This window comes from Pantherophis guttatus, chromosome 14 (assembly GCF_059756535.1).
Source record: "Pantherophis guttatus breed Tessera chromosome 14, ASM5975653v1, whole genome shotgun sequence".
Lineage (NCBI taxonomy): Eukaryota > Metazoa > Chordata > Lepidosauria > Squamata > Colubridae > Pantherophis > Pantherophis guttatus.
Window position 1 is genome coordinate 9,557,847 of NC_142076.1, and position 25,711 is coordinate 9,583,557.

Genomic DNA, 25,711 nt, shown 5'->3' on the forward strand with positions numbered 1-25,711 from the left:
GCATCATACACATGGTCCTTGCTTATCGACTGCTTGTTCAGTGACTATTCGAAGATATGACAGCACTGAAATAGGTTTACGACCAGACCTTGAATTTATGGCTGTCACAATGTCCTTGTGGGTCACAGGATTGCAATTCAGATATTTGGCAGCTGGCATACATTTATGACAATCGTAGCATCCCACAGTCATGTGATCACCATTGGCAACCTTCACATCAAACTCAATGAGGAAGCTGGCAGGAAATCACAAGTTACAGGCACATGATTTCACGCTTAATGACCATGGGTGATTTACTTTACAACCATGTTAGCTGGAGCTAACATAAGTTGGGCTTGGTCATGTAATACTTCACTTTAAGATTGTGAATGATTGCTAGTCCCAGTTGTGGTTGGTAGGTGAGGACCACCTGTATGGCTTTTGTTTACGTAGCATCCAGACTTTTAAACAATAATATTACATTGTGTTAAGTGAAATCTATAGTCATTATCCTAGTTAGTTTATGAATTCTGACCCAATCAATATGTTTCCATTTGCTAGGCCTCACCCTTTATGGGGAATGAAACATTTGTCTTCAACGAAACTTAAGTCTAGTGTCTTTTGTGAACTGAGCCGTGAAATTGCCATATTTAATCTATACCAGAAGGACAAAATTGTTGAACACGACTTCACAATACATATCGTATTTTTCGGAGTATAAGATGCTCCGGAGCATAAGACACACCTTATTTTGGGGGGAGGAAAATAAGAAAAAAAAATCTGCTTGAGAGGCTCTCTGTTTGGGAGGCTGCATTTGCAGCCTCCGAAAGCTCCAAAAGGGTGGGGGCTGGTGGGTGGGTGGGGTTACATTCGGTGTATAAGACGCACCCAAATTTTCACCCTTTTAGGGGGGGGGAGTGCGTCTTATATTCTGAAAAATACGGTAAGTCCTGTTACATGCAGATGTAATGGTCATAAAATCTTACCTGCTGTTGCTTTGGGTAATGGAGGTTTTTTTTAAAGGTACATGACAACTGGAGCCCCAAAAGGTGCATTTTGTTAGTAAAATATGTGTGTTTGTGCCTTCAAGTCAGCTTTTGACTCCCGGGGAGTGCCTGGATTAGTCCCTGCAGTTTTCTTGGCAAAGTTTTTCAGGAGTGGTTTGCCATTGGCTCTTTCAAAGGGTTGAGAGAGAGTGTTTAGTCCAAGGTCACCCAGCTGGCTTTGTACCCAGGGTGGCACATGAAATTGCACTCTCTCTGTTTCTAGCCTGGCCCCTTAACCCCTACTCTCAAAAACCTTAAACGTGAACCTTAAAACAAAGCCAGTACTCAGAATAAACCAGAAGCCAGAATTCAGTTGGGTAGAAGGTTCCCGTTAGCAAGTTTTGTTGCCTTCTGGATTTGTGGGAGCACCACTGGAGCCAGCGGCCTTGATCCTTACTGCCTTTTATCTGTGTCTTTCTCCAGAGGTTTGCATGGGAGTCTCCCCAAAGAAGTAGGTAAGATTGGGAAAGAGTGATTAGCCCAAAGTCACACGGTGAATCTGCCGTCAAAACAAGAATGTGAACCCCTACCACATTTCATATTATTGCGCTATGTGACACTACAGCCAATATATCTTTAATTTCCATAAATGTTAAATCTTATTTCAGACCAGTGTCTTTTCAAAGCACAACAATTCTGCAGGGAATACTAGATGAACCTTGAGAAAAATTCAGTGTTATCGCTCTTTAACTGTTGCTGCTTTCCCCCATCCCCCCCCCCTTTTTTTAGATTGTTAACCCACCTAAGGACCTGAAGAAACCACGTGGAAAGAAGTGCTTCTTTGTCAAGTTTTTCGGAACGGAAGATCAGTATGTGATGCTCTCTCTCTCTTTTTTTTTCTTTTATCTGGAAGGGAAAACAAAGATTTAAAAAAAAAAAAAAACTTTGGAGCCTTTGTAGAGAAGCTCTTGCTCACGTACTAGAATTTCACGTCTTTCTGTTAAACTGTCTTAACCCCTCAGCCAGTAGAAAAAGATGCTTTAGAATCAGTGTTAAAGATGAGTAACTGAATCTGGCCCATGGATGGATTCCCACCTGTTGGCTAGGAGAATCCCAAAGAGGGCTTCTTTTTGATGAAATTAGAATCGGGGAGTGTTCTTCTGAAGGGAGGAAGACATTTGACACAGGAAGGTAGGGTGAGATCATTTCCAGCCTCTTCTTCCTCATGGGATATGACTCCATGTTTTAGATAATTTTTAAAAAAAAAACACAATTGGGAAAAGTGATCAAGATGATCAGATGGAGAAAGCAGGGCATTAGGCCCCGTAAGCAAGATGGGATCGTCTTTTTTGCCTGTGTGGAATTGAAAATAAACGCAGCAGAATAATAAGAATTTGATAAAAATTGATTTCATTGGCATGCTTGGAATAACATGTTTAGTGCAGTTTGTCCCATCATAGTTTGGACATCCCATTCTTGAACAACCAAAGATCTAATAAGTGATCTGGGAACTTTTTTTTTCTGGAGAACTTGGAATTTTGTAAGATGGGATTTGGGGCAATTGATGAATGTTTAATTTAGAATGACTACAAATCTGAGAAAACATAGTTTTAAGTTGGGGGGAGTTTATTACTGTTTGGGTTACAGTGTGATCTGTAGCTTCAGCCCCTTAGGATACTACAGTGTTAAATATTATTTCTAGTGAGCCAGATTACTCGATAATCTGGTGCTGTAAAGTACTTTCATTTGTTCACAGCTTGTTAAGCTTTTGAAAAAGGCTGTTCAGCATGCTACATAATATAACACTTTTTAAATGGAGCGTTCATTCTCTCTCGCTTCAAAATGGGGGCTGTATCTGAAATGCTGTTTAGTACCAGCACAGATCAGTGAACAGATTGCAGCTGAAAGGGTCAGTCTTTCCAAGTAAATTGTGTATGGCTCAGAATTCAACTTGGAAAAATCTTATCACTTGCTGTAGGAGAGTAGCGGAAATGTTGAGGTCTGGAAAATTAATGGATCGACTCCTGCTTTAAGGAGAGCTCTATATGCCCTGCTATTTTAGTGGGCGTAAAATATAGTAAATGGGAATTAAAATTTCAAAAACAAAAACGGATTTCTAGCTTCCACGGCAAACATGTCTTTCGCCGTGCCCTGAAAACTTTTCCATCAAGCAGGGCTGGCGTGAAACCCCACCCCCCTTTAGTCTTTTTTAGTTTTTTAGCTTTTAAATTGTCAATGGGTTTTAATTTGAATTGTTTTAAATTTGGGCCAAAGTTATGTAATTCTTTTAATAATTTTAAATTTTGTATTGGTATGTGTTTTAGTTCTGGCTGTGCACCGCCCTGAGTCCACGAGGAGAAGGGCGGTATACAAATTGAATTAATTAAATAATTAAATAAATAAATAAATAAATAAATAAATAAATAAATAAATAAATAATACGATCACTACAGGCAGTCCTCTCTGTTTACAGCAATTCATTTAGTGACCGTTTAGAGCAGGGTTGTCAAACTTGCATTGTCACATGACGTATCAGGATTTTTTCCCCCTTTGCTAAATTGGGTAGGGGCAGGGGCAGCATGTGACACATCTGGTTCGCGGGCTGCAAGTTTCGACACCCCTGGTTTAGAGGTACAACAACACTGAAAAAAGTGACATCTGGCCATTTTTCACACAGCCTTTGCAGCATCCCCATGGTCACATGACCAAAATTTGGATGCTTGACAATTCAGTTGCAGTGTCCTGGGGGAGGGGTGTCACATGATCTCCTTTTGCGACCTTCTGATAAGCAAAGCCAACAGGGAAGCCAGATTCACTTAACAACAGTGTTAGTAACTCAACAATTGCAACGATTCACTTAACAACCGTGGCAAGAAAAGCTTGTAAAATGGAGCCCAAACTCAATTTAACCCCTGTCTCGCTTAGCAATGGAAATTTTGGGCATCGATCGTGGTTGTAAGCCGAGGACTACCTGTATTGGAAAACCAGCCTGTAGAAAAGCAGATTAAGAAGCCCGGATGATGTCTTGGTTGCTTCTCTGAAACTGCAAAGGCAGGAGGCTTTGGGAGCATCTGTTAACTGAAGGAAGCTGCACAGTAGACCTCTCCCTTCCCCAAGGAAGTTGGCTTTCTTCCATTCCTACTAGTCTCCATTTCGGCAGCGCAGCTTTGTTAATGGAGCCAGCACACGTGCTCCAGTTCTTATTCAGGTATCTGTTAGATACCTGATTAATATTTCTCTAAGGGATGCGGTGGCTCAGTGGCTAAGACACTGAGCTTGCCGATCGAAAGGTCAGCAGTTTGAATCCCTAGTGCCGCATAACGGGGTGAGCTCCTGTGACTTGTCCCAGCTTCTGCCAACCTAGCAGTTTAAAAACAGGTAAAAGAAATGCAAGCAGAAAAATAGGGACCACCTTTGATGGGAAGGGAACAGCGTTCCGTGCGCCTTTGGCGTTGAGTCATGCCGGCCACATGACCACGGAGACGTCTTCGGACAGCGCTGGCTCTTTGGCTTTGAAACGGAGATGAGCACCGCCCCCCTAGAGTCGGGAATGACTAGCACATATGTGCGAGGGGAGCCTTTACCTGTGATATTTTTGTCTCTGGTGTGCGTACAGCACAGAAGCAAGCTTGTATCAAAAGGAAGGGCCAAATGGGTGGTTGGTATTTTTTGGGCTTGGATAGCAGAAGAAAGGTTGGGTTTAGTTTCAGTTAATCGATGCTATAAATTTCCCCGGGGCTACATTTCATCTTTGCCGCAATTCCAATTTCCTGAAATGCCCTCGACCCAGTTCTGCATGATGATGAGATACCGTTCCTATAGGATTTCTAGGAAACTAAATCATCTTTCTTAGCTACCTAGAGTAGTTCCTTCCTTACACACTCAACTATATTTTGAGCCACCTAACGCATATATTGAAGTGGTCCTACTTCTCTTTTCGCTTGTGAATACTGCAGGGATTTGAAAAGAAGTATGTCAGCTCAGGTTAATACATCCTTGCGCTAAATAATCCTATCCTTTGCTCATGGTCCTTCAGTGCCATCAGGAGGTCTCCTTTCCCTGCACATGGCCCCAAGTAAAAGTAAATGAACATTATGGGTTATGTTGTTATAGCAGCGGTCCCCAACCTTTGTGGCTTGGCTGCCTGGCTGGTGGGGGGAGAAGGGAACTGGGCCACGTGAGTGGCAGACTGGCACACACATTCAGCCCTTGCGTGGCTGCACATGCACAGCTCGACTTGCACGCACAATGGACCAGCGTGCCCTCTCAACTCACCCAAGTTGAGCTGCACGCACTCCAGCCAGCCACTTGCATGAACCAGTTCCGAATAGGCCATGGCCCAGAGGTTGGGGACCCCTGTATTAAGGTAATACAGCCGTTGTCGCATATTCTGAATTGGTGTTGAAGCTTCAGAGGGTATAATAAGGGGACGGAAATGTCTTCAGGGACTATCAGTGTGATCATTAAGTCACAGAAGAAAATTTTGTTTATGCCTTCTCTGTGAATGAATTTCTGATAGTTGGAATTATGTTTTAGTAAAATGTTTTCCTTTGATTTCACTGCCAAAATAATATATAGAGGCTCTAGGGAATACAGGTAGTCCTTGACTTAGTTACAACAGCATTGAAAAAATTGTCTTAAGACCGTCTTTCACACTTACGACCGTTGCAGCATCCCCATGGTCACATGATCAACATTCAGATGCTTGGCAACTGGCTCATATTTATGACGGTTGCAGTATCCCAGGGTCATGCGATCTGCTTTTGTGACCTGACAAGCGAAGTCAATGGAGAATCCAAATTCACTTAACAACCATGTTACTATCATAACAAATACAATGATTCCCTTAACAACCGTGGCAAGAAAGGTCGTAAAATGGGGCAAACTCACTTAACAAATGTTTCACTTAGGAACAGAAATTTTGGGCTCAATTGTGATCGTAACTTGAGGACTACCTGTATCTGTACCACAAAACAAGCAGGAACAGGAAAGGAAGCAGAGCCTCAACTGAAAAATGAACAGTGATTATTCCTAAATCTTGTTTTAAAAATGAAGCAGAGAAAAAAAAATGCTTTACAATTTAGAAAGTATGAGGGATAAAGACATGTCAATTTTATTTGCCCTGGGCAAATTCCATTCCTGAGGATGAGGCTTATTGCATACAGCATAATATAATCATGTTATGATAATGGGGTGCCTGCCATATGTCTGGGTCAACTTTGGCAGTGACATTGTGGAGGAAGGACGGAAGGTTTTGATAGGGGGCAGAAACATAAGAATTTTTTTAAAAAAGAGATGCCATTGTAACTGAAAGTGATCATTTTGTTCTTTTGACTATGAACAATGTGATTCTGATTTCTTTTCACTAGCGCTTGGATTAAAGTAGAGCAGCTGAAACCTTACCATGCCCACAAAGAAGAAATGATCAAAATTAACAAAGGCAAGAGGTTCCAACAAGCTGTGGATGCTGTGGAAGAATTCCTCAAGAAAGGAAAAGGCAAAGACCAGGTAGGTGGTACTTCAGAGAGTGGTGCCAACTTTACCCTGTTCTTTGGAGCCACTGATGGGGGTGAGCTGTTCGTACGACCGTTCTGCTTCCTTCTCCGAAAGGGATTGCATGCTTTGTCCTCCAGGGTTGTGGCTAGAGGATCACGGTTAGGATCACAGTTGCCGCCTTTGAAATGTTGTTCATTTTCACCGCCTTGGATTGATTTGGATAAAAAGAGATCAAAGGGTCACTTGATCCTTAGAGCACTTGGAGGTGTATATCTGCTGTGCATTCTGGAATTGGGACCTGGTTCTTCTTCAAAAGGAGCTCCCGGTGTTAGAGCACGTGGTTGTACTTTGAGCTTCTTGTTCTCTTGTTTCAGTAGCTTAAACCTGTTAATTTTTATTTATTTATTTTTAAAAAAATTTGGGGCCTTTGGCGCGCTTCAGACACCTGGCCAGACACCTCTCGGGCTTGGTGAGTGTGGGGAAATGAAACCGCTGCCAGCTGATGCCCCGTCTTTTCCTCATCCTTCTGTTCTGTGATCTCTCAGGCGTCTTCTCATAACTCCGCTGAAGAGAAGAACCGGCGTAATTCCAGTGAAGAGAGGGGGAAGCAGTCAGTGGGAGAGGAGAAACACAAAGCGGGGTTGTCAGAAAGGAAGCCGAAAAAACGAGCGTCTTCCGTGTCCTCTGAGCGAGGCTCGAAACCCCCCCTGAAGAGAATGTACAAGCAAAGCCCCCGGAAGCGAGGGCGCCCACCCAAAGACGAGAAGGTTTGTGTTTTGCCGCGCATTCCTTCCCGTGCTCCTGTGAGCTTGTCCAGATTGGAGCGTAGTCCTAACAGCCATCCAGATGACTTCATGGTTGTGACCGCTCGGAAAATTGCATGTCTTTTTAACCATTTGGGAACCTACCGTCTTAATATCCATTCAGAGTCGTAATTAACTTGTATTAGCTGGCCCTTGTGAGTTACTATACCTGAAATGTCTTAGGACTTGTTAAAAGTCCAACAAATGACATCGGGCCCTCCATCTTGCCGCACCCCAGCGGAGGAAATGGCGACACAGTTTTTTTTACCTTTGGTAGTTCCAGAGCACCTTCTGTTAACATTTCCATCTCATTTGTGTGTCTGATCCATCTCCAACTACATCAGGACAAGTGGCTTAAATTGTAGTATGATAAGATGAAGAAACACTCCAGAAGTGAATGATTCCACCAGAAGACATCAATTCCTCATATTTTCTTGCCAATATTGGAGCTTTCTCCTCTCCCATGTTGTGGTGTGACTCATCCTTGGACATTTAGAGTTCACTTGTAGAACGGTTTGCCTCTCCTCTCCTCTCTTCTCCAAGATTTCCAACCTCTAGCTGGTGACCTTTTCAATGTAGTTGTAAACAACAAAGTGGATAATGCTAGAATATACGTTCTTTACCGGGGGATGAACCTGAAGGTCGTTATGAAACAGAGCAACCAAGATAATACTAGAATTTCATACCACATATCCACAATCAAACTCTGTGCCACTCCTATCTTCCACTGCCTTTTTTTTTTTTTTTGATTCACAATTGTGAATCTGCTTCTTCTGATTTTGGATTTAAACGCTGACAACTTTCAGAGGCCATCTAATATCTTGCTGGTGACAGACCAGATTTCTGTCTTTACAGTAGGGGTTTTGAGTTCTGCAGTTTTCTTCGTCGGGGCTTGCACTTTGGCGATACAGAGACCTCTTTTTTTGTTCTTTTCTTTTAACCTTAGAATTTGCTTATTTACCATGAGGTTTATCAGTGGTATTCTTTGCTTTTGGGAATTGTGAATGAAGCTTTTAGAGTTTAATCTGGAAAAACAGAAACCTGCCAAAGATTGAGTAACTAGTGGCTAGGGTTGTTTTGTTTTTAACAATGTTAACAATAATCCACCAATGATGATGAAGATGGTGATTTTGAGGGCTTTTGCCTGGATTTCTTTTCCAAAGTGAAAAGGGTGGCAGAGAAATTGTTGTGAGAGTCTTTAGCATTCTGGGAAATGAATAAAGTGGCCTCATCATCTTTTCTCTCTTCAGCCCCGAGATCTCTTTTATAAGGCATTCAATCATGCATATCCTAGGTTCCATTCGTCTCTGTCTTGTGATGCCTTAGTAATCTGCTTTCTTGATGCTTCTCCTCATATTCAGCTGTCATCCCTGCATAACTTCCTGCTTTGAGACTTTGTGGAAGGACATTTTCAGACTCCATTGTATGAAAGAAAGCCTAACATGAATCCTGGTTGTAGAGAAGAAAACGCCTGGGATGCATAAAAGATAATTAGAGGTAGTGATGTTGATGGTGGCAGTGGCTGTTAGCAGTTCTGGTTCCTAAGTTGTCTTGGTAACAAAAATTGCCTAGGTTGTGGTTGTTGGATCTCATAGAGTGGCATAATATTGAAAGTGGGTTTCAAAGGCTGGTGGAAAATATGTCATTAAGAGTTCGGTAATGGTGGATAAGTATTAAGATACCAAATAGCTTTTTGCTTGTAAAATAACGAACCAAGAGGTTTTGTAAGAACAGAGGCCAGATGTCTGAATTTGTTATATTGCTGTTATTGCTTATTCCTAGCTGATAGGAATGCTCTGTGTTCATTCCTCCTAAAATTTGAAATAATGCAGACTAGCCTTCTGCAATTTAGGCTGCCAGATGCACCTGTTTCAACTCCCGGAATTCTCAGCACGGTATTATTGCTGAAGTGGCTGGAAAATTTGGAGTGTTGAAAGCCACAAATCCAGAAAACAGTGGGGAAAAATTGCTAGAGAATAAAAAGTTGCTCCCACTAGATTTTGAAAAGGAATTTATTTTATTGCTTTTCAGTCCTTCAAATCATTCTGTCTCCAGGGCATAGCATGTTTTCAAAGTAAGATGATTAGAGCATAACCAAAATAGCAGGCAATTCAATTTAAGGCAAATGCCTGGCAAAATGAAAAAAAAAATACTGGACAAAGTTGTTCAGTAATCTGGATGCCAAAAGCTTTGACCCATTTTTCAGAATTTCCAATAAGCAGAAGATTTGTGAGGTGAAAACTATATCCCACTACAGAAATAATGATTGGGCCCTATTAGGAAGAAGAGTAATTCTGGAAATGGGGTAGAACACATTCAAGTTTGTTCTTTTGTGCTCCCAATATATCTATAATATTTTTCTCCAGGGCAGCTGGGCAGGGGAAATTATATAAAATTCCATCCATCTAAGGGCTCAAGTTAAACCCAACATGGAAATTAAATGAAATTTACCAGCACCACATATGTTTTGTGGTGTTAAAAACTGGATCTATAACAGCTTATGTTGCACTGTTTTCAGCGAATACAGTTTAAACAGTGCTGGCTTAGGATAGCCATAAAATGAATTTAAGTACTGCATTTAAGAAAGGGGGAAGGAGGACATTGCATGTGAATTCATGGGCAGCCACTTAAGATATATCTCTCTAGCTTTCTGGTACCACATGTGCTTACTCCTCATGCTTGCTTTTGTTTAAATGAGAGGAATGGAAACTCTGCTGACTTACCTCTCTCTCAGCTTTGTTTCCAGTTTATTGCAGTATGTATAATTGTAGGCCAACCACTCCAGTTTTCTTCTTGATGAAAATAAAGAGGATTGTGGCCTCATACATTTGTCTAGATGTCATGAAAGAAAGACTGCTCTAGATGGTTTTGCTTGGAGAGTAAGCTCTTCTTCGGGAAGTATAAAAGGAAAAAAAAAATCTGTTTTGTCAAATAACATTTTCTTCCAACTTAAACTGCTTCCCAAGATGGATTGTATGTACAGATTTGGGTATTTTACAGATGGTACTCACCACTGGTCTATATTGTCCACAGGACACGACAATTCCTGAGTCAAGCACAGTGAAGAAAATGATGACTGGCACCATGGCTGGCTTTAAGTGGCCACAGAGTGTAAGCGAGGTGATTTAATTCTTTGCATATTTCTCAGAAGAAGCAACAATTCAGCTCTTGGTGTAGTGTGTGTGTGAGAGGGAGGGAGGGAGGGAGGGAGGGAGGGAGATAATATATTCAAGCAATACAGGTAGTCCTCCGCTTACAACAGTTCATTTAGTGACGTTCAAAGCTACAACAATATTGAAGAAAGTGACTTTTTTTCTCACAACTGTTCCCACAATCACATGATAAAAATTCAGGCGCTTGGCAACTGGTTCGTATTTATGACGGTGGCAGCGTCCCAAGGCCACAAGATCCCCTTTTACGACCTTCTGATGAGCAAAGTCAAAAGGGGAAGCCAGATTCACTTAACAACCATGTTACTAACTTAACAACTGCCATGATTCACTGAACAACTGTGGCAAGCAAGGTCATAAAATAGGACAACGCTCACTTGTCTTACTTAGCAACAGAAATTTTGGACTCAGTGGTGGTTATACGTTGTGGACTACCTGTACTGAAATCTTTACATCAGGTGATTAAAATCCTGCCCTGCAAAGGTCTTTGAAGTAGCTATATACACATTAAAATAATCTGTGGTGCCTGTACTTCGTTCAGTGTCCCTTGCTGCTTCCTAAGAATGCACGGGATACCAGTTTAGAAGCCAATAATTTAAATCCGGTCCTTTTAATTTAGAAACTCTTTTCTTAGCCTACATAAGGTAAAGTTTATACGAAGGATCCATTTTTAGGCATTCTTCCATACAGCTGCATGGATGCTTTTCAGCCAACTCTTAGGTTTTGGTTTTTTTTTATTAATTACATTCTGTAACCTGACTTTTTCATGTATTTATCCCCATCACATGCACATTTATATTTGTCCTGAGGTAAGCAAAGAAGCTCAACCTAACTCTTCTGGATTCCAAAAAGGCACCAAAGACTTTTCATCATGAGAATCTGAAACCCATTCGTAGTGTGTGTCTAGATGCTTTTTCAAGACTTGACAGTTTCATTCTGTTGGTTTCTCAATTTGTTCCTTTGCCGTTAACAGCCTGTGAAAGATGGTGACCCTCATTTCCATCACTTCCTGCTTAGCCAAACTGAAAAGGTGAGCAAAAAAAATAATAATAATTGAATTTTAGGCTGATACATGGTGGATAGGGTGGATAGGCGGAGGAATGGCCGTCCTGTTTTGAATGAGCCGCGGTGGCGCAGTGGTTAGAATGCAGTACTGCAGGCTACTTCTGCTGATCACCGGCTGCCAGCAGTTTGGCAGATCGAATCTCACCAGGCTCAAGGTTGACTCAGTCTTCCAACCTTCCGAGGTCGGTAAAATGAGGAGTCAGATTGTTGGGGGCAAGAGGCTGACTTTGTAAACCGCTTAGAAAGGGCTGTAAAGCACTATGAAGCAGTATATATGTCTAAGTGCTATTGCTATTGAATAAACCATGGATTAGTCAAAACAGAAAAACCAGCTATGCCATCCAGGGAATTCTGGGAGTGGAAGTCCACACATCTTCATGCAGCTATAGTTGAGAAACATGGGTGCATAGGATACAGTTTTGAGCTTGGAGCAAAGAGATGCCGTTTTATTCTCCTTCAGCTACAGAAATCCAGTAAATTATATGGAGCCAAGCACACTTTCTTAGCTTAATCTATCATAGAGGATTGTTGTGGGGAACATTGTTAAAAGAAGCATTACCTATGACACCTCAAACTCCTAAATGAGAAGCAAGATATAACTCAAATTAAAAATACAAAGGATATGTTTTTAAAGAGAATCTAAGCGCATCTCTATTCTGAAGCTACAGCAGCCTTCGTTCTGTCCCACCTAATTCCTTAAACCAGAATTTGCTATCCTTGGCCATCACCCTATTTCAGGATGTGACTTCTACTTTCATGAGGTCTCTCAGCTGTTATTTCTCATAAGTGCTTAGTGGGGAGAATTCCTTGCTTGTCCATGATAATTGGATTATTTGGGTGAATGGGGCCCCTTAGTCTGCAGCTGAGTTGAGGTTTGGCTGTTCTTCTACAATGTGTGCTTTTATCTTTTTCCACACAGCCTACAGTTTGCTATCAGGCCATCACAAAGAAGCTGAAGGTGTGTGAAGAGGTATAGAGGAGTTTGCTTTTGATTTCCCTTCATTGATCAGATCCTGCCCGTTTTGCTCAGGCAAAGTTGATCACTGATCCTTCTTCCACAGGAAACCGGGTCCACGTCTATCCAGGCAGCAGACAGCACAGCAATCAATGGCAGCATCACTCCCACAGACAAGAAGTAAGAGGTCTTTTCTTTCGTTCTTTCTTTCTTTTCTTTCTTTTTCTCTCTCTCTCTCATTTTCTCTCTTTCATCTTCAAAATGAAAATCAATCCTTCCTTCCTTCTTCTCTTCAGAATGAAAAGCCTTCTTTCTTTCTTTCGTTCTTTCTTTCTTTCTTTTTTCTTTCTCTCTTTCTCTCATCTTCAAAATGAAAATCCTTCCTTCCTTACTTCTTCTCTTCAGAATGAAAAGCCTGCCTTCTTTTTCTTTTTTCTTTCTTTCTTTCTTTCTTTCTTTCTTTCTTTCTTTCTCTCTCTCTCTCTCTCTCTCTTTCTGTCTTTCATCTTCAAAAAGAAAACCCTTCCTTCCTTCTTTTTCTCTTCAGAATGAAAAGCCTTCCTTTCTTCTTTCTTTCTCTTTCTTTCTTTCTTTCTTTCTCTTTCATCTTCAAAAAGAAAACCCTTCCTTCCTTTCTTTTCCTTTCTTCTTTTTCTCTTCAGAATGAAAAGCCTTTCTTTCTTTCTTTCTTTCTTTCTTTCTTTCTTTCTTTCTTTCTTTCTTTCTTTCTTTCTTTCTTTCTCTTTCATCTTCAAAAAGAAAACCCTTCCTTCCTTCCTTTTCCTTTCTTCTTTTTCTCTTCAGAATGAAAAGCCTTTCTTTCTTTCTTTCTTCCTTCCTTCCCTCCCTCCTTCCTAGCTGTCTGAACTTTACCGAGAAGTTGCATGCATAAAATGAGAATGAAGCCCAGCCCGCGCTCCCCCCCGCCCCCCCAAAAAAACCCCTGCCATGACCAATAGATGAAATTGCTAGAGTACTGAAAAATAAAATTGCCCAGAGGCTTCCTCACAATCCAGTAGATTTCCATTTGGACCTAAGTGCTTTGTAAAAAGCCTCTTTTTTCATGGCAGACTTCATTGCAAGATTCCTTGTGGGAATGGTCTTGGGAGTTCCACCTCCTCCAAATGGCTCTTGAGCCACGAGAAAGGACAGGAGGAGGTGGGACTTCTGAACCTTCCAGGAAGGGCTCTTTGTGGCATATCAGCCTCCAGGCCCTCCTTGTGCTTCCCCCTGTCCTCGAGTGACAGGAACCTCAGTTGCACTTCCTGTCATGCTGTCAGAGGCAATTTCCCTCCAGCTCTCTTCAGAGCAAGCTGTGGCCTGCTTGTCGCTGCAGCCATCTCAGGATGCCAGCTCTTTGCCTTTGCTGAAGGGAAACAAACTTTTAACAATGAAGGCGTTCAGGTAAACCCTCAAACCCCCTAAAAGGGCCCATTTGCAACTGTGCATCAGGACAGCTCTTCCGCTGTCCTGATGCACAGTTGCAAATGGGCCCTTTTAGCTGCTCCTTGGCAGCTAAAACAGCACTCTCTCGTGTTGTTTTCCTTTAGCTTTGCAGGACACTCATGGGTGCACGGCGTGGCAAAGCATAGTGGTTAGGAATTGGCTTTCCTCAAATCAGCTGTGAGAGGTGACAGCAAGGAGGGGAAACTGGCCTGCTTGCCTTTTTTTTTTCTTTTGCACATTCTCTAAAGTAATTTTAATTGTTCTATTCTGGAGCCTGGCAGTCCTCCTATTTTACTTAAAAAAAATGTGCATAAAACATTCTTAACCACAAGCAGTCTTGGGTAAGAGTTCCGCTTGTTCGCAGTGGGTTTCTTAATCATAAGCCCAGAAGTGTTGATAACAGAGATAGTAAGGCTTGAAACAAGGGTCTACGTTACTTGAAAATGTTGGACCAGGCTAATCCTGCACTGGCAGGGACACGGTGGTTCAGTGGCTAAGACGCTGACCTTGTCGATCGAAAGGTTGGCAGTTCAGCGGTTCGAATCCGTAGTGCCACGTAATGGGGTGAGCTCCCGTTACTTGTCCCAGCTTCTGCCAACCTAGCAGTTCGAAAGCACGTAAAAAATGGAAGTAGAAAAATAGGGACCACCTTTGGTGGGAAGGTATCAGTGTTCCGTGCGCCTTTGGCGTTGAGTCATCCTGGGCCACATGACCACGGAGACGTCTTTGGACAGACGGCTTTGAAATGGAGATGAGCACTACCCCCTAGAGTCGGGAACAACTAGCAGATATGTGCGAGGGGAACCTTTACCTTTATCTAATCCTGCACTGCATCATGCTACACCGGGCTCTTAGTGTGTTGCTGACGCAGCTGCTTGGTGTGCACAGTCCTTTATAGCAGGGGTCCCCAACCTTGGCAAAGCTGGCTGAGGAATTCTGGGAGTTGAAGTCCGCCAGGCTTAATGTTGCCAAGGTTGGAGACCCCGCCTCTATAGTGTCGGATCTTTTAGAAAGGAGTTCTGCAAGAGGACTGGCGGGGTTGAAAACTTCCTGTCTCTTGGAAGCAATTGTCTTTTTGAATGCCACACATCAACTTCTGAAATGAGCATTTGAGCAGAATTAGATCCCAAAATTGGTGAGGCCACTCACTGTCTTGCTCTGGACTCCTTTCCCCTATTCTTTTGTTGATGGAAAAAATGAGTAGGAAAAGAAGATACAGTTCTTGTCCAAAGCCTGATCCCAGGGCTTGCAATACTGGCACGGATTCAGAAACCCACCCATACACACCCCCGAGGCGGAAATAAATATCTTGTTGCCTAGAGCAAGCTGTGTGATCGGTTTGGAACTGAGAATAATAGATTTCCCTTGGTTTATCCTTGTGCATCATTCTACTTGTTAACTCTGCCTCCGTTTCCCTGCATCTTGATTTTTGTGAGCTTTGAAAAAACAACAACAACAACAACGAATGTGCCTGCAGATTTTTCCCCCGCTCAGTGGCCCTCTCTCACCCTCTTCTTCCCTACGCAGGATCGGATTCCTTGGTCTCGGCCTGATGGGCAGCGGCATTGTTTCCAACTTAATAAAAATGGGTCACACTGTCACAGTTTGGAATCGAACCGCTGAGAAGGTAAGTCCCATTTCTAGTAAGAAATAAAGGAGGTCTTCTGTCGAATGGGGGACGAAGCCACCGACCCGATCAAGGAATGCCTTTTGAATTGCTGATGGTCACCCGAAGCCTGAAATAATGGGAGAGATTCTCTGTTTACAAGCTGCGAGAAATGTACAGCGATACTCTCATCTATACTGTGACATTCTTTATATACTGAACGATGGGCTATGGGTTTCACTTTTATCGGGGAAGTAAGGAAGAAGAGAGCCAGCTTGGCGTCCTGATTAAAGCATCAGGTTAGATTCTGGGGACTCTTCTGGGGAGTTCCACCCTAGGCAGAAAGCCAGCTGAGTAACCTTCAGCCAGTTTCCCCCGCCCTCCCCCTCAGCCCAAGGAGAGGAGGCAAGGACAAACCGCTTCTGAAAAACCTTGCCAGAAAAATTGCAAGGACTTGTCCAGGCAGCCAGCGCCAGGAGTCAACGCTGACTCAAAAGCATACATTCTCTAAGAAAGAGAAAAGCCATTTAACTAAAATGGATGCTTTCTGGCCCCACCACATTTGAAATGTTTCAAGATGGGCTTCTGAACGTAGTAATTGGTTTGACAGCGCCAGCTTACGTTACCACCAAGATCCTTGTAGCTATGGTAACGTTTCCATTCCCTCCCATTTCATTTCTTTCCCCCTCCCTCCAATTTGTGCTATTTTTGTGGCTGACAGCAGAAGCTCTGACTTAGGATAGCTGCAATGACTATGCCCACGTCAGTTTAGCCCCGTATTTTTTTTTTTTTCCAAAAATCATCCTGTTAGCGGTTTTTGTGAGCCTGGGGGACTGGATGAGGCAGTTGGCATCTCTTTAAGACCCTCATAATAAGGAGATCTACTAAGGAAAACCCTGCTATGCCATCTAGAGCACAGCAGCAGCTGCTTAAGAAAAGACCTGTGTCGTTTGGGATAGAGCAGTAATGTGGTGGATCACCTAAGTCAGGGGTCTTGAACCGTGGCAACTTTAAGACTTGTGGACTTCAACTCCCAGAATTCCTCAGCCAGCTGGCTGAGGAATTCTGGGAGTTGAAGTCCACAAGTCTTAAAGTTGCCACGGTTCGAGACCCCTGACCTAAGTTACCTCTCTGGCATTATTCCAGTCCCGTAGATGTCCAAGCCCCCTGTGTGTCAGTTGAAAGATTGGTGGGTGGGATTGGACCCAGGGTTCAGTCCTTTAATGTCGGATTTCCATGCCATTTTCACTCTGCAACAAAAAAACTTGGATCTTGGATCAGCAAGAGTTTGAACCCCTTTCAGAGTTGCTGTTACAGAAAGGTAATCTAAGATGTCCCAGCAGCCGAGGACATAGACATAGATCAGCTCCGATAAGGTTCTATGAAGCTTGCTCTATCCATGCAAAATACCCGGTAAGCCCATCTCCAATGATATGTTGCAATGACCTTTCTAGAAAGCAGAGGAAGGATTTCTTTGTTATCCTGGCAAGCTTAGCTAATTCTCTTCGCTTTTGGTTCAGGTGAAGTTACCTGATCCGAAAAGACCGCTTTCTTTCTGTTGCCTACTGGAAATGGCAAGAACTTTATTCTGACCCAGACCGAACATTTCCTGGGGTTGCATTAAGAGGTCTCCCAACTACGTGGGCTTCCAACTCTCAGAATTCAGCAACCGTGGCTGCGGTGGTTGATTTGGGGCCTATCGGGGTTCCAAGGCTCATTTTAATCCTTACTACTTGTGTCTGTGACTTTTGCAGTGTGATTTGTTCATCCAGGAGGGGGCCCGGTTGGGAAGAACCCCCGCTGAAGTAGTCTCGACCTGCGATATCACTTTTGCCTGCGTATCTGATCCAAAAGCAGCCAAGGATGTAAGGATTACCTCTTTTTACTTCCCTGAACCCCCCATTGCTCCGTTCTCCCCCACCTCCCATCCCCGCCCGCCCAGCCTTTGTCACAGAGCAATCATGTCTGCTTTGCCAGAACCAGAATTTTCTCAGTTGGCCCAGAAAAACTACTATGACTGTGAACGACTCTCGAAGGCTTGATTTACACTTCTCTTTAATTTGTAGGGAGTAGCAATGCAGAAAGCCTATTTTGTTTTATAAGCAGAAGTCAAAAGTTTCAACTTCTTCATTGGTGTCCTTGTACGTGTGCAAACACCTTTGCTTCTGCAGATAATTACTTCTCCTTTGAACTAACAAGGACACACTAGCTTTTCTCATAGGGCAGCTGAGAGAGTCATCCTAATTGTCCAAGAGGCCTTGATTCATTCAGCAAAGGAGGGAGAGGAGATACGAAAGAGGCCTTTGAAAATGGTGCTAATTGAGCATTCTCACAGTCTTAAACTTTTAACTTGTAAAAAGAGATAACAAACGTTCCTTATTCTGGGGAGGTTGAGAAAAACCGGCTTGCATAGTGATGCCTGCTCGCCGTCTCTTTTGACCGAAGACGAGCCAGCGCACTGCACTGTTAAATATTTATGAAATGCTCTTTTGATATTTAGGACAAGGTTACTCTAGCTTTTCAGTTGTGCAGTGGTCTCTTCTGCCGCACGTAATTGTGTCAAATATTTAATCACCTCTGAAAAGCTTTACTGTCAAATGAGTGGATTAAGTCACCAGTATGTGGTTGGTTTGGAATATTTTCAAGTCTGTGGAATTACAGTTATTGCTTGCCGCAGGCTCGGTTCACAGTTGCTGTTTAGTTTGACTTCACAGGATTATATTGTGTGGTCCCCCACCCCCTCACAGCAGTCCTATGAGAGCTCATTTATTCCTAGCTGACATTTGGGGCACCCAGGCTGGGACAATTAAGTTGCCTGAAACCATAAAAAACTGGAACCAGAAATGTACTATTGTAGGCCTCTTGAAGGCCATAAATGCCTTACTCCGTTTCATATTTCTAAAAATATAAGCAAAGATAGCCACAGTCCCCCTGTTTGCTTAAAAAAAAACCTGAAATGGATATTATGATAACAGCATTATTGGCCAACTGCCAAAGAGGAGGCAGGCTTTTGAATTCCCCTGAATTCTTCATTGGCATAAGCTTCATTGAGCATTATGACAATCTCTGGATTATTGTGGGGTAGAAATATGGGCAACAGATATAGGTAGAGCACCCAGAATCACCTTGTAGAGGAAACGGGCAGCATAAAAATTTAATAAATAAAATAAGAGTCTTGACGTATGACCTCTGTTGAAATTCTGAACTGTTTTTAATGACACCCTTAAGGAGAAAATGCCAATAAAGTCTGTTAAATGTTACGAGAGCTGTGCCATGCCAGGAACTCTGGGATCAAGTGACTGGCAAACACCAATTGACCAGTTTTGAAAATTCCACTATTTGTTTATACTGGACTCATCTAATGTAGAATGTCTAGATCTAAAAGATCTTAACCTTGATGACTTTAAGATCCGTGGACTGCAATTCCCAGAATTCCTCAGCCACATATGGTTGAAGTCTGCAGATCTTAAGATCAGATTTGAGAAGCACCAAGCTAAAAGATTTTTTGCAGCTTGTGACATTGTGGGAGCAGGCTTGGAAGTCTGTGGCCAAGGGTTCAAAAGCTCCCCAGAGTAGGACAACAGCAGCAGGAAAGGAGCCCTTGACACAGCTGAATGTGTGACATATTCTGTTGTTCAATGCAATTAGGCTTCATTGATCTGAATTCCTTGCACAAAACCAGCTCAAGCAAAGGCTTAGTGAATTACACAAAATAAGTCTACCGCAAAACCAGGTGAGTGGCCGATTCTATCTAACTCCAGTGCAGCTGTGGAGTCAATTTGAAGTGGCTAAGACGCTGAGCTTGTCGATCGAAAAGGTTGGCAGTTCAGCAGTTCGAGTCCCTAGCGCTGCGTAACGGGGTGAGCTCCCGTTCCTTGTCCCAGCTTCTGCCAACCTAGCAGTTCGAAAGCACGTAAAAAAATGCAATTAGAAAAACAGGGACCACCTTTGGTAGGAAAGGAATAGCGTTCCATGCGCCTTTGGCATTGAGTCATGCCGGCACGTGACCATGGAGAGGTCTTCAGACAGTGCTGGCTTTTTGGCTTTGAAACAGAGATGAGCACCGCCCCCTAGAGTCAGGAACGACTAGCACATATGTGCAAGGGGAACCTTTACCTTTAATGTAGAAGCTGGTCTGCTTATCTCCCTTTAGGACGTGCATAAACACTTTTGTCTCGCCAGATCAATCTGTGAGTCATACCACATCTCTGTAGAAGCCTGTCCCCTCCCGTGAACTGATCTTTTTTAAGATAGCCTGTTTTCATACTTCATATGATTGGTCTGCTGGTGTAACTAACTGGCTCTAGAACTCTTGCAATGTTGTAAATGAATTATATCCTTGTTCTATCTACTTTTCTCTGTTGTTGTTCAGTCACTAAGTTGTGACTCCTCACCACCCCGTAAACCACACTACATCCTCCGCTGTCTCCCACAGTTTGCCCAAATTCATGTTCATTGTGTCAATGACACTAGCTAGCTCCGCCATTCCCTTCTTCTTTTCCAGTGAGTCTTCTCTTCTCATTAGGTGGCCAAAGTATTGGAGCTTCCTCCTCAGTATCTGTCTTTCCAAAGAACAGTCACGGTTGATTTCTTTGCACGGGTGTATTTAAGGCATATTTATTCACAACATGAAAAGGCAGTATGAGTATCTCAATAGGGAAATACCACTTCGAGAAGTTTATTGCTGGGCTGTATAAATCTAAGGTTCCTTCCAAACTGTGAATGGTTGTGTTGTGACCTAAGCTTCCCGCGTCATTAAAACACACAAGTAGTCCCAAAAATCTCTTTTATTGCAACAGCTGTGAATTATGTTCATTCACAGCTGAGTCCCAATTAGTTGCAAAAAGTCCTTCAGGAGAAGTCCTTCGGGATAATCACCAACCTTTATCTCCCTTGACACGCTGCTGAAGACCTACTTGGCAAAGCCACACGGATTCCAGAATCAAACAGAGATGCTGACTGGGAACAGAATTAACAACGTTGCTTTCCTGCAAATGGCTCACATGTCTTTGTTCCTCTAAGTCTTATGGGAGGGGCCAATCATCTCCAGGTCTTACTCCTGAGTCGTCCCTTTTGTTTTAACGGTTCCTTCTGGCAGCTCTGCGGATGCGCGCACTAGGAACAGGCTCCTCCTGTTCCTCTGTCTCTCTGCTGTCCGACTCTGGAGGCTCTGGAGTCTGCGCATCACTCTCCGATGGACCTGGCCCCATCTCTGCCTCCGATGCAGAGCCCTCGTCTGGGCCTTCCCCAGACTTCAGGGCTGGCCCATGTTCCTCCCCAGCCTCCTCACTGTCCGACTCATCTACCAGCTCCGCAGGCTGCTGGTGGACCACAACAGGTTGGGAGGACTCTCAAGCAATCTGGAAGTTCTTAGAAATTCTTGATTGGGCCATATAAAACTTTGCAGAAACTGTACAGCCCAGTATTATCACCATTTTGTCCCAAAGGTGCTTTTTTCAGGAGGCCACTGAATTTCCTTTTTTTTCCTTTGAAGACGTTTTGCTTCTCATCCAAGAAGCTTCTTCAGCTCTGACAGGATAGTGGGGAATGGGAGGATTGATATTCCTTGCTGGTCATTTGTCTTCAGCAACCCTCTAAAAGGATGCAAATGGCCAGCTGTCTGCAAGGAATATCAATCCTTCCATTCCCCACTATTCTGTCTAATTTGGGATGAACACCCTTGGAAAGGTGTGGGAGGAGGAATGGATTTCCAGAGGAAAAATTGCAGACTGCAGGAACCAGGAAAACCACTCAGGTGTCCCTGAGGACATAGATAAACCTCCAAGTGCTTCAACAACCTTCTAAAAGGATGCAAATGGCCAGCTGTCTGTAAGGAATATAAATCCTCCCATTTTCCCACTATCCTGTCAGAGCTTCTTGGATGAGAAGCTAAAGGAAGTCCAGTTGCCTCCTGAAAAAAGCACCTTTGGGACAACCATGACCTGGATGGCTGAGAATCTCTACAGACTATCCCCGTTTTGAAAACCACAGTGCATTCTGCCCAAGCTCCCACCAGTCGTATCTTAACTTTGAGCGGTGCAGCATCGTTAGAGCTGCCTGCTAACTTCAGGGGGAAGCCACTACTTCTACAGGCGAGAGTTTGGAAGCCTGGGAGAAACTCGGCTAATGATTATGTGTGCGGCGATCAGTAGGAGCCCCCTTTGGCATTGGCTAGGTTGTGTTTCCTTTGCAGGCACCCTATTGCTTTGCCCCTCTTCTCTTCCCCCAGCTGGTGCTTGGTCCCAGCGGAGTGCTCCAGGGCATCCGTCCAGGGAAGTGCTACGTGGACATGTCAACCGTGGATGCAGACACTGTTACGGAATTGGCTCAGGTAATGGTGCTGGGGGGGGTGTATGATAGTATGTGAGAAGGACCTTGGGGGAATGAGGGGAAGAGATGCGGGCTAAGTGTTCTGAGCTAGGCTCCCTTAAAAAGCAGGAAGAAGGAATTGGTCCCGGCAAAACCTCTTTTATTTACATGACTGTGAATTACTTCCATTCACAGTCAGCAAGGTTTGTCCAAACAGTTTTTCAAAGGAATATTTCTCAATAGAATAGAATAGAATAGAATAGAATAGAATAGAATAGAATAGAATAGAATAGAATAGAATAGAATAGAATAGAATAGAATAGAATAGAATATTGGCCAAGTGTGATTGGACACACAAGGAATTTGTCTTTGGTGCAGATGCTCTCAGTGGACATAAAAGACAAGATATGTTCATCAAGAATCATAAGGTACAACACTTAATGATAGCCATAGGGTACAAATAAGCAATCAGGAAACAATATCAATAAAAATTGTAAGGATACAAGAAACAAAATTACAGTCATACAGTCATCAGTGGAAGGAGATGGGTGGTGGGAACGATGAGAAATTAATAGTAGTGCAGACTTTAATAGTTTGACAGTGTTGAGGGAATTATTTGTTTAGCAGAGAGATGGCATTCGCGAAAAAAACTGTTCTTGTGTCTAGTTGTTCTGGTGTGCAGTGCTCTATAACTTTGTTTTGAGTTGAAACAGTTTATTGAGAATATTTCTCAACACATCTTAACTCGCTTGGCAGGCTGCCATGTAACTTGTTTCCAAACGCAGAGTAAGGGAAAACTTAGAGGCACGAACAGAACTTTCCACTCTTGAAACTAACTACTGAACAAATGAATTGTTTCCTGCAAAAGCCCCCTCCCCGTTTGCTCCTCTTTTGTTTCCTATGGGAGGGGCCAATCATCTTCGAGGTGTGGCTTTACTCCCGAGTCGACCCTGCTTTTTGAGTTGTTCTTGTCTTCTGGCAGCTTTGCGCATGCACACACTGGGAACGGGCTCCAGCTGTTCCTCTGCCTCGCTGCTGTCTATCTCCCTCTCTGCCTCTGACGCAGAGCCCTTGTCCGAGCTTTTCCCAGCCCCGAGGACCGGCCTATATTCCTCCCCAACTTCCTCACTGTCCGACTCTGCTGCCAGTCCTGCGGCAGGCCACAACACTAAGGAACAATCGGGCACGAGAGATCCTTGGCACTCTCTGAGCTTGGCTGTGTTTCCTTGCAGATGTTTCATTACCCAGACTAGGTAACATCATCAGTGCTGGTCATCATCACTAGCACTGATGATGTTACCTAGTTTGGGTAACGAAACGCCTGCAAGGAAACACAGCCAAGCTCGAAGAACACCAAGGATCCCTCATTTCAACCCTGAGCTACAAATATTATCCTTTATTGGTAGAAATCAGACAAGAAGGGTAAGATTGTTTTAGCAGAGAAAGAAACTTTGGGAAGGGCCTGTCTATGGATCAGAAATTAAAAGCGGAGAGAAGTTGTTTGTTCCTTCAGATACTAAATATTTTGCTAACGTAGCCTTAACGGTAAAGGAACATTAGCTCATCTAGTTGTGTTTCTGGGAGGCCTGACTCTGGGCTTGCTCGAATGGCTTTTGAAATATTTAACGAGTCGAAAAGTGTACAAAAGGGCAGGCTAATCTTAACCACAGAGAGACACACTATTCTTTTTATTTTAAATGATAAGTGAAACGGCTTAACCACCTTTCTCAGTTCTCCCAAGTTTATTTGTTTTTTTAATAGTCCCTTCCTTACAAACAAAATGTGTGCATGAAGACTTGTGGATGTGTGGATATTACTGATTGATTTTCAACGTTCATCATTTCCCCCAATTGCAAAACATTCTAGACAGATTGCAGCAATGCACAAAATCAAAGTGCATTATCGTAAAAGTCAAAATGGAATGCAGAAAGCGAACATCCCTGCTCAGAATCAAGGGCTGGTGGTGGGGGTGGAGACAGAGTCTTGCTGGAAAGAAAAAATACAGCCTTGGTTTGACTGCAGACCATTAAAAATGAGTTGATTTTAATATTACTCCAGAGAGGGGGAGGGGGGATCAGAGTTCCATAGAGTGAAAACTGCCTAGAGAGAAGGCCTGTGGATTATACATAGATGCCTACCGTATATCTCTTTACTGTTTTTAGAACTTGCAAAATTTTCCTTTCACGTGTAGTAAACTATAATTTCTCTCAAGTAGCATTCAACATGCTGGCATACTGTTTTGTTTTGTTGCTGTTGGAGTGTTTAGGCTTCATAGAAGATTAATGTTTGGGTAATACAAGTAGTCCTCCCTTAACAATGCTAATTTGTAAGGGAAACTGTTGCTAAGTGACATGGTTGTAAAACAAAAAAAAAACATATTACTGTGCTGCTTAAGCGATGGCAGTTCCCACGCTCCCCGTTGCTGTCTGTAAGTAAGACCCATGTAGGTTGTTAAGCGAGGACCTCTTACAACCATGACTGCCTACCAGCTTCCTGATTGACTTTGCTTGTGGGACATTGGCAAGGAAGGTTGCAATTTGTGTTCATGTGACTGTGTGACACTGCAATGTTGTAAGTATGAGGTCTACCACTGGCCTAGCACCATCGTAAGTTCGAACAATCACTCCATTGTTAACTAAGGATCACCTGTAACTGATACCATATTATCTGAGTTGGGTGGGGAGATTAGCACGGCCACCGGTGTCCTTGGCTGATGCAACTTGTCTTCTCTGCTCAGAACGGTCCACCTTCTCTTGCTTCCAGGTGATTGTCTCCAGAGGTGGTCGCTTCCTGGAAGCCCCAGTCTCAGGGAACCAACAGCTATCCAACGATGGGATGCTGGTGATATTAGCGGCCGGAGACAGAGGCTTATATGAAGACTGCAGTAGCTGTTTCCAAGCAATGGGGAAGACTTCTTTCTTCCTAGGTAGTTTCATGAAGTGGTGGGGATGCCAGTCCTTGTGTCTGGAAGGTCAAAGTGTGAAAATGTACAGTTAATAATTCATGGCTTCTTTATGAGTTTCTCATACAGGATCTCTTTCTGCATTTTTTTTTCCTGTGTTAACTCTCATTTTAAGATTACTCCGAGGAGCACTTCTAACATCTGTTTTAATGCAACTTCTTAAGCTACTAACAAAAGTCTGCAAGATTACGATAACTTCATCCAACAGCCAAATGGGTTGAAGTCATAAAGTGAGAGGAGGCACAACCATTATCTGTACGCCACCTGGAACTGTATTTAGAAATAACATGTTTTTCCCTTTTCCACAAAAATAAAATCCAGCTATTCTCAAACCTATTTATACTGCAGGGGTCACTTGGTAGTACAAACCAGGCCTGATCCTTTTTTTTCTCCTTAGTGTATGCTATTCTTGACATTATGTACCAACATTTTAGAGTAGAATACAGTTGTTATGCATGCACACACATACTTCGTAGCATCCTTTGAAATGGTGTGTGATTTATTGGGCATGTAGTATATTTTGATTTGTGGGGTCGTTGATTAATTGTACATCCTAGTATTGGGGTTCTCTCTGGACATTGGTAAATGTTTGTTAGTGTAAATACCTATTAACCCCAAATCTATGAATCTCTACAGGAGAACCATATCACTCATCTTATTAAAAAAAAATAGCAAATCTTCACTGTACCAACATCATTCAAGACTTTTGCTATCGGGTAGCATTCTTTTTCCAATGTAGTCCACTAGCTGAGGGGCATCCAGTGTAAAGAATTTAGAATGGGAGTCTTTTGACTAGCTCTTAAGACCGGTAAATTACTATGAAGCTGAATTCTGAAGAATGGCGAAGAAACTACAGAAGTTTGGGAACAAACAATTCCTCTGTTATCAACAGAAATTTATTGTTGTTGTATAAAAGTAGAGGAATGCATCAAGA

General features: G+C 43.0%; 1 protein-coding gene across 9 annotated transcripts in view; it reads left to right on the forward strand.

The window, feature by feature from the left end:
• GLYR1 (glyoxylate reductase 1 homolog) overlaps nt 1-25,711 on the forward strand; it is a 38,201-nt gene that overhangs the window by 6,653 nt on the left and 5,837 nt on the right. For 2 of the 9 annotated variants that reach the window (XM_034420511.3, XM_087878472.1), the window contains exons 3-13: nt 1,755-1,834; nt 6,335-6,473; nt 7,007-7,228; nt 10,298-10,384; nt 11,408-11,464; nt 12,419-12,469; nt 12,561-12,634; nt 15,428-15,527; nt 17,261-17,371; nt 21,736-21,837; nt 24,579-24,741. In XM_034420511.3, the coding sequence (XP_034276402.2) occupies nt 1,755-1,834; nt 6,335-6,473; nt 7,007-7,228; nt 10,298-10,384; nt 11,408-11,464; nt 12,419-12,469; nt 12,561-12,634; nt 15,428-15,527; nt 17,261-17,371; nt 21,736-21,837; nt 24,579-24,741 (1,186 nt within the window). The remainder of the gene's footprint in view (nt 1-1,754; nt 1,835-6,334; nt 6,474-7,006; nt 7,229-10,297; nt 10,385-11,407; nt 11,465-12,418; nt 12,470-12,560; nt 12,635-15,427; nt 15,528-17,260; nt 17,372-21,735; nt 21,838-24,578; nt 24,742-25,711) is intronic. The other 7 variants (XM_087878469.1, XM_034420514.3, XM_034420513.3 and 4 more) reach the window with 7 other exon arrangements.